The following is an 8397-nucleotide window of genomic DNA, read 5'->3' on the forward strand; positions in this document are numbered from 1 at the left end:
TAATGATGGGGTCCGATAAGGTTGCACAGTCAGAAGTCAAGGGGACGTGGCAATCGGAAGTCAAGAGGGCGTGGCAGTCAGAAGACAAGGGGACGTGGCAGTCAAAAGTCAAGAGGACGTGGCAGTCAGAAGACAAGGGGATGTGGCAGTCAGAAGTCAAGAGGACGTGGCAGTCAGAAGTCACGGGGATGTGACAGTTGGAAGTCAAGGGGATAGGGCAGTAAACAAGTAGGGAAAGAGGAGGTAGGACCATGTGACGACGTCAGCAACATGATTCCCGGTCGGGTTCTCACGAACCGGAACTCCATATATGAGACACCTTGATAGGTAGTCGGGGTGGTACCTGATCTGGATCTGACTAGTCGGGCTCTCAGTAGGTAGTCGGGTTGTGCCTAGGCCTAGTACTCTCAGTAAGCTAAACTCCCGGTCAGCTCTTGAATGATCTCTCCACAACTCCCGACCCCCAAGGTTTAGGCCAAGTGTTATACCCGACTGATCATCCCAAGCTGCCCTATTCATACCCGGTCAGGACAGAATGCGCTACATGACAACAAGGTCAAAGAATTGTAATTGCCTATCAGAGAATAACTTTTGAGTGTCAAGGAATATTCCAATGGTCTGCGGTCATCTGTGAATGGAACCTTCCTTCAGCCTACAGGAGGATGTCACGTGTCCTCCACACCCGACAGGACCTGACACCCGACATTCTCTGACATCACTCAGCCTTCAAAGGTACGCACTGTCATATAAAAAGAGAGGTCCTCTCCCTTGCGTAGGTACACTCTCTCGCACATTCACACTTGTCCTCTATTTTCTTTCTCCTTCATACACTGTTCTTCTAAGGAAAAAGTATCTAACTTGAACATCGGAATGCCTACGCCGGGGACTTTTTTTTTCTGGTTTATGACCTCTAATACTCGTGTGCTTGTCTGAGTGTATGCAGATTTCAAATACCGCCGGTGTAGTCATCGTCTTCGGTCAGTACCACGTAGGGATCTATTTTTGAAGGTGTATACTAGAACTGTGTCTCGGTCACCCTTCCGTCAACATCAGCAACAGTTCATCCAACTCAGATTTCAGACAAGATCAATATACAACTTAGCATAAAAATAAAGTGATGTGTTTTCCTTTTTGTTCATTTTGTTTTAGTACTTAACCCATTCCTTCCACGCCCAAAGTACAGTTTACTTATAATTCTTTGATCCATCCATGAGTTTAGACACCTTTTTTATATTATTATTATTATTATTATTATTATTATTATTATTTAAAATTGAAATCCAGGCTGGTGTACTCCTCCTCCTCGAACAACTTTTTTTTTAAAAAAAAATAATGGTACAACTGTATAATAGATATGGATGGTAACTATTATAATTAATTAATTTTTCTATGATGTGGTATCCATGGTTGCCATGTAGTTATTATAATAATGCTAAAAAATTAAGAATATTTTTAAGAATAAAAAATAAAATGCGATATTATTTTTATAATAAATATTTTTTTTAACAATTTCAATAAAAAAAGACGACTTCTATTTTTTTAAAAAAATAAAATAAAACGCCCTAACATATAATTCACTGGACAGTTTCGTGTCTCACTCAATGTACTTTCACAATATAAATAAATAAAACATTGTCTTGAATTAGAAAAGAAAATGAGAAGATTCAAAGCTGCATCAGTAATTTTTTGTTTTGTTTCGTTAGATTCCAGGGACATGCAGTATATAGGAATACTTTTGAATTAAATTCTAATTCTAAACTTTGATCATCTTAAGGAACTTTGAAAATAAACTTTGATCATCTTAAAAAAATACAAACTGTTAACACAATTACTGTTGAACATTTGACTTAGCTAGCCTAAAAAATTATAAACAGAATTAATTAATATTTCATGGCATCCCCACGTCGACAATCATCTCTATATAAACTTCAATCTAGTTGTGAAGTTCTCAGGGCAAGAGTTTAATTTCAAGTTAGGAAATGGAGATGGTTAATATAGGAGACATTCCATTCTCAACTCCTCTTGTTCTAATTCTCATAATGTCCATCCTTCTGCTCTGGGCTGCTGAGAAGAGGCTCCGTGTGTCCAGGCATCCACCAGGCCCTACAAGGTGGCCAATCGTCGGTAACCTGATGCAGATCGGCATTCTCCCCCACAAGGACATGGCTCACTTCTGCTCCTCCTACGGCCCGCTTGTCTATCTCCGCCTCGGCACCGTCGACGCCATAACCACCGACGACCCGACCGTCGTCCGCGAGATCCTCGTCCGGCAGGACGACCTATTCGCATCCCGCCCGAAGTTGGTGTGCGCCCTCCAGTTGAGCTATGGAGGTAGGGGCATCGTCTTCGCTCCGATTGGCCCGCAATGGAAACGACTGCGCCGGACCTGCGTGGAGCACCTCCTCACCGCCAGGCGCTTCGAGTCTTTTTCCGAGAACAGGGCGCTGGAGGCGCTCCAACTCATGCGCGATGTGCGAGAGAAGGCGTGCAAAGGCGAAATAATCGAAGTGAACCAGGTGCTCGGCGCCTTCACGATGAACAACGTGACGAGGATGCTCCTGGGGAGGCGGAACTTAGGGACCGACCCAGCCGAGGCGGCTGAGCTGTTGAGCCTCACGAACCAACTGTTTTGTCTTCTGGGGTCGTTCTATCCCAGCGACTACCTGCCTTTGTGGAGGTGGCTCGTCGACTTTTTCGTCGGGACGGAGAAGAAGATTAGGGAGATTTCCCGGAGGCTGGATGGGTTCCTGCAGAGGATTATCGACGAACACCGGCAAGCCATTGAAGCAAAGAATCAAACAGATGGTGGGCTTGGCGAGAACAGGGACTTCGTTGATGTGCTGCTTTCATTGCAGATGGATGTTAGGGAGATGAAAGCCATAATGCTAGATATATTCGCGGGGGGGACTGATACTTCTGCGGTGGCGATCGAGTGGGCGATGGCGGAGGCGATCAAGAACCCAAAGGTGCTGGAGCGGGCACGGGAAGAACTGGACAGAGTGGTCGGACGGGATCGTATGGTCCGAGAGTCCGACTTGGGAGATCTGAATTACCTCCGGTGCATAGTCCGGGAGACCTTCCGGATGCACCCTCCGGTGCCGCTTCTGGTTCCCCACGAGTCAACGCAGGCCACCGAACTCATGGGGTACGACATCCCGGCGAAGACGCGGGTGTTCATCAATGCGCACGCATTGGGGAGGAACAAACGCGTGTGGGGCGACGAGGCAGACGAATTTCAGCCTGAAAAGCACCTCCCAGCTGCTGACGGGGAGAAGGTCGAGGTTCTCCGCAAGGGTGAGCTCGAGATCTTACCCTTCGGCGCGGGGAAGAGGAGGTGCCCCGGCGTGACGGGGGGAATGACGTTGGTGTTGTTGGCCCTCGCGAATCTCTTCCATGGCTTCGACTGGGAGGCGCTGGAAGAGATCGACATGGAAGAGGCGTTCGGCTTGGTCCTGCGCAAAGCGAAGCCGCTGCGGGCCATGGCGCGACCACGTTTGGCTCCTGCCCTGTTTCAGTGACCCGCGGCAAGGATGGTACGTACGTAGCCGCAATAAATAAATAAATAAATATAAAGCAATAATAAACGAATTACTTTGAGATAAATAAAAGGATAAACCACCCTTTTCTCTATAAAACTATAACTTGAATCCTTTTTTTTTTCTTTTTCATTTTTAATAATTTAAAATCACCAATTAATGAAACGGAAAGCATTTAGTTTTTTTTAGATATTTGTATGAGAAAAGAAATTTTAATTAGCACTAACTATAAATTAATTTAACAACAAAATAAATTTAAATATTACGTTGTAAATATAAATTATGACTTTATTTTAAAAAATAAAACAGTAAAAATGTTAACAATCTAAATTTTAATTATTATTTGATTTTATATTAAAACTATTTTTAAAATTTTAATATAAATTTCAAATTTGTCTATTCAAAAGATATTGTTTGATTATAATTAATTATATTATGTTTTAAGTAGATGTTGTTAAATATATACATAAATTTCTAACACTACACGAACTCTCAAATAGCCACGGTTTAATGGTGAAATTTAATTTCCATTCTAAATTATTGATCGAGATAATCTTTAATCACTAATTACTGATAGAGTTTAAATTCTATCGCTAATTAATGATCGAAATTTATTTTGGTCTTTAATTTAACGACGTACCAAGGATTATTTCAATCGTTAAACCCATTTTGTTTGAGTGTTTTTCTCTTCCGTGTTGGTCCTGGGATGGGTTGGCGGAGACGCTGGGGGCGAACGTATTCATCTTTTGCCACCATGATCTTCTCTCCGGTTCGATCATGATCTCCTCTCTAGCACACACATTCTACTCTCCTCATCACACAAGCTCCTCTCCCTTCTCCTATCCTCTCCCCTTAACCCCATCAGTAGGGCCACGATTTTGTCATGCCTAAGCTGCGGCTTTGTGTTGGGTGCAATTTGGCTACGACCTTAGCCTTGGCTGTGAGGCCTCGGTCGGCCACGAGCTGAGCCCTTGCCGTGACCTCAGCCCTAACCGGGCCGACGTGCTACCCTAATGTGAGATCATTAGGGTACAAAGAAACATGTATCATGGGCAAAACCACTAACACTAAAAAAACATGTATCTAATGTTCGTGTTTTTATGAGATATTTAAAAAAATTTGAAATTTTGTCTGGTACAAAGATGTTTCTCGACTATTTTATATAGCATCATGGGCAAAACCGGTGGTTACATTGATCATTCTTCAATAAACCACTAACACTGGTTTTATCCATCTTGAAGTCCTTCTATTAGAATAATTTCTTAGAATAATTCTATTCTTTATCAATTAATTAAATATTTTTTATACATTATATATTATACTATCCTTAGAACAAATATTAATAGATAATAAAATTTATTATTACTATGCTTCTTCGATATCTCACTAATTCTATCATATAAATTATTATTATTATTATTATTATTATTATTATTTTTTGATTATATTTGAAATGTGTGTGTTATGATGTTATTTTGTAAATATAATTATGTCAGATATTACAATAGTATGGTCAGATTATATTGAGGATTGTTAGGGATTAGAAACTATTGATTTATTAGTAAATCAAATTCAACTAATCTTTTATTTATTATTTTTTAAAAAATAAAATTTTTATATACAATTTTATTACTGATAGTCATTGATATGATGTGTGGTGAGTGGCTCCAAAGATAATATAGTGTAGGGTCGATAATGAAGGTGATGTGACAATCAAAGTTAAGGTGATGTCACAATCAAAATCAAGGTGATGTGACAGTTAAGGTCAAGGTGAGGTGGCGATCAAAGTCATGATGTATAGAGTCTGTCAAATCTCTAAGATTCAGCTCCCCACTTCTCATAAGGTATGACTCTCAGCATAAACTTGAGTGTTCCCAGAGTCGGTCAAACCTAGAGCCAATCAAATCTCCAGGACTTAGCTTTTTTACTTCTCATGAAGCAAGGCTCTCAACATAAATCCAAATGGTCTGATAACCATGATTTTATTACACTATTTTAATTCATACATACATGATTTAATGTCTTGTTCATAGTTGAAACTCATATTTACATTACATTTCATACATTGCATTTATTCTTGGACTTAATTGTAAATTATTTTATTAATGTGTTATTTGATGCTAATATTTGATTGTTATTTTGTAGGTATCAAAAGATCTTGGACTCAGATTAATTTGAACCAAAATTGTGCTCGAATTGGAGTTTAAGCAAGACGATCAAGCTTTGGAGCAATTTGAACCGTCCATCCAAGATCAAGAGAGATATGAGATTTACATCGAAGATCTACTCCGTCGGAGCCATGTGGAAGTAGATCATAACTTTTGATCCAAATCTAAGATGTTTGAACCGTTGATCAAGATGGAAGAATTTTAGACCGTTTGATCAAATTGGAAGTTTATTTAAAAGGCGTGAGAAGCTACAGTGATCTGTGGGCTCGGCCGTTTTATTTCCTCGCGATTTTTCCACTATTCATCTTCTTCCTCCCGATGCTTCCGTCCATATTCAGGATCTGAGAGAAAGTTCTATCACCGACGGCGATCTCTGAGTTGCCGGCGTTCATCATCTGAAGTCACAGAACAATAGAGGGAGATATCCTAGTCCGTGATTTGGATGTCTGTTCATTACCGGGTTCTAGATCGAGGGAGGTTCCTGATCTGTGAATTTCGTCATCCAAGAGCTTGAAGGGAGGTACCCAGGAGTTTCCGATTCCATTCTGATCTTCATTCCGCAATGATACTAGATCGATTTGATCAATCGATCTGGTTAAGCGATTCACAGAGTTCATCCTCTCTTCTTTAGGCGATGTGATTACCAGCTAATTGGGAGCTTGAAGGGAGGTACCCAGGATCCGTAAACGTCATTTGATAATAGTCAACAGCTTGGACATTCCTCATCGGATGCTTGAAGGGAGGTTTCCAGGAGCATTTCTGTGTCACGACAGAGTGAGTGGCTGAATCTTGGTTTTGAATGTGGAATATGTTTTGTTTTTTTAGCTACTTTGATTTCTAATACCCTTGCTCAGATCTGATGATCTGATAGCATAGTTTGCAATTTACTTTCTGTTTTGAACTTTCCATTTCGTTTACTAAACATTTGCTTAGTTAGTTATTGATTTTAGCAAACCCTTGTTCTATTCAACTAATCTGGTGTGCTTGAGATTGAACTTAAATATTGAATGTCTACTTGAGCTTTTAATTGTTTACCTCTGTTATATGTTCTTGATTATGGTAGTGATTTGATGATCTATCAATTGATTTACTTAATTCAATGATGCATTAAAATCTGAACTTTATTATTGCTAATATGATGAGATGATAGTGATCATGAGAGCTATTTCTGTGGATAGGGAGATAGAGTTCTGGATTTATTCTACTGAATTGGCAAGATTAATTCAAAGTTGATAAGAAAACCTAAAAATATATTTGAATCTAGAATTCACACACACTTATTAGTTATCCTCGGGAAAAAATATGACTTGGGACTCCTTACTACAACTCTGTTCTTTAGTTTCAATGGGTTCCAATCTTTATTAATTTTGAAGTGTCACGTGACATTTTAAATGGTTCACATCAAAATTTTGGCTTTGTTGCCGGGGGACCATAACTAGTAGTGTGTGTTTATTTTAGATTATGCATTGGATGGTTTTGTTTGTTTAGCATCTTTATTGATTTGATTGCTTATCTTTTTGTAATTTCATGTTGACTTATTCTTGAATTGTCAAGTTCTTTAATATTTATATATCCATGTGTTTGAAACTATATGCTCCTGATTCTTCTAATATTGATTCTTAGTGTTATAGTGTAAGAACAAGAGATTTTTTTTAGCATGGATCTATATTTTCAATATTTTGGCGGTGGAATGGAGAGTCAGTATTTTTAGCCTGAGCATCAATTTTATTCAAAAATAGGTATGAGTCATTCTCTAATACTTATAATTCTAAATGGGTGGATCATTCACATTTCAGGTATAAAAATGTACAAGGACCATTTATTGAGCCAAATCCAGCCTACCAGAATTTATATAGGTTTCAGGAGGTTTCAATATTTACTTGGCCACACTCTTTTCAACAGAACGATCCTTAATTTGAAGAGTCAACATGGAAAATCAATGAGGTTATGCAACAACTAAGAGAGCATCAAGAGCAATAATTAGTAAGGATACAGAATATACAGAGTCAATTAGATCAAATTGCATCAGCCATCAACCAGCTACAAACACAAAACTCCAGTGGGGAGATGGAAAGTAGAGATTTTGTCAGATCTGACCCTACTTCTATTACTTCATAAGATTTTTCTAGTAGTTTTTGTGATGATGATGTGGTTGTACAAATTTTTTATTCTACTAATATTATTGCTGTAGATGTTGTGAATGATGCAGGAACTGAACATTTACCTGATGATATAAGTGTAAGGGATTGTTTACTGGAAGCAATACCTTAAGAATCACCTGAACTAAATGTTGATGATTTAAGTGTAGGGGATTGCACACTGGAACAATACCCCAAGAATCACCTGAACCAGAGTTTGAACCATTTCTTGATGATAATGAGGTCGCAATCACCATTTTAGAACCCACAGGTACCCTTCAACATGACAAAGTTAGTACTTCTTGTGATTTTTTAAAAAATTCCTTTAAAGTATCAATTTTTGTAATTATAGAATGTGATGCTCATTTTGATACATTTAGTGTAAAGATTAATTGTGTTTTACTATTCTCTTATCATGAAACTGTTCAGGAGAGGTTGTTTTTATTTACTTTTGCAGGACATAACAGATGGTTAAAATGAGTACTTAATCTGAACCATCTTCGACCTCCAGAGAGAATTTTCAAGGGAAAATGATGAATAAAAAGGATTTGATTG

The 8397-nt window shown here is 38.8% G+C and overlaps 1 protein-coding gene across 3 annotated transcripts; it reads left to right on the forward strand.

The window, feature by feature from the left end:
- The first annotated feature begins 1931 nt into the window (after positions 1–1931).
- Positions 1932–7853, forward strand: LOC121980270 (cytochrome P450 703A2-like). Of its 3 annotated transcripts, XR_006111476.1 has the most exons (3): positions 1932–3533; positions 5682–6478; positions 7501–7853. XR_006111476.1 is itself a non-coding variant. In XM_042532244.1 (2 exons), the coding sequence occupies exon 1, from the start codon at positions 1980–1982 to the stop codon at positions 3516–3518; it is 1539 nt and encodes a 512-aa protein (XP_042388178.1). In that variant the 5' UTR covers positions 1932–1979; the 3' UTR covers positions 3519–3533; positions 7501–7761. The 3 variants fall into 3 exon arrangements, 2 of the variants coding, with proteins under 2 accessions (XP_042388178.1, XP_042388179.1); XM_042532244.1 differs by lacking the exon at positions 5682–6478 and having other exon boundaries at positions 7501–7761; XM_042532245.1 differs by lacking the exon at positions 7501–7853 and having other exon boundaries at positions 5682–6480.
- The last annotated feature ends 544 nt before the right edge of the window (positions 7854–8397 follow it).

The sequence above is a fragment of the Zingiber officinale genome, chromosome 5A (genome assembly GCF_018446385.1).
Source record: "Zingiber officinale cultivar Zhangliang chromosome 5A, Zo_v1.1, whole genome shotgun sequence".
Taxonomy (NCBI): Eukaryota; Viridiplantae; Streptophyta; class Magnoliopsida; order Zingiberales; family Zingiberaceae; genus Zingiber; species Zingiber officinale.

What these genes read in the sequence shown, in the direction of transcription:
- LOC121980270 (XM_042532244.1), top strand. Translation starts at nt 1,980, where the DNA reads ATGGAGATGGTTAATATAGGAGACATTCCATTCTCAACTCCTCTTGTT.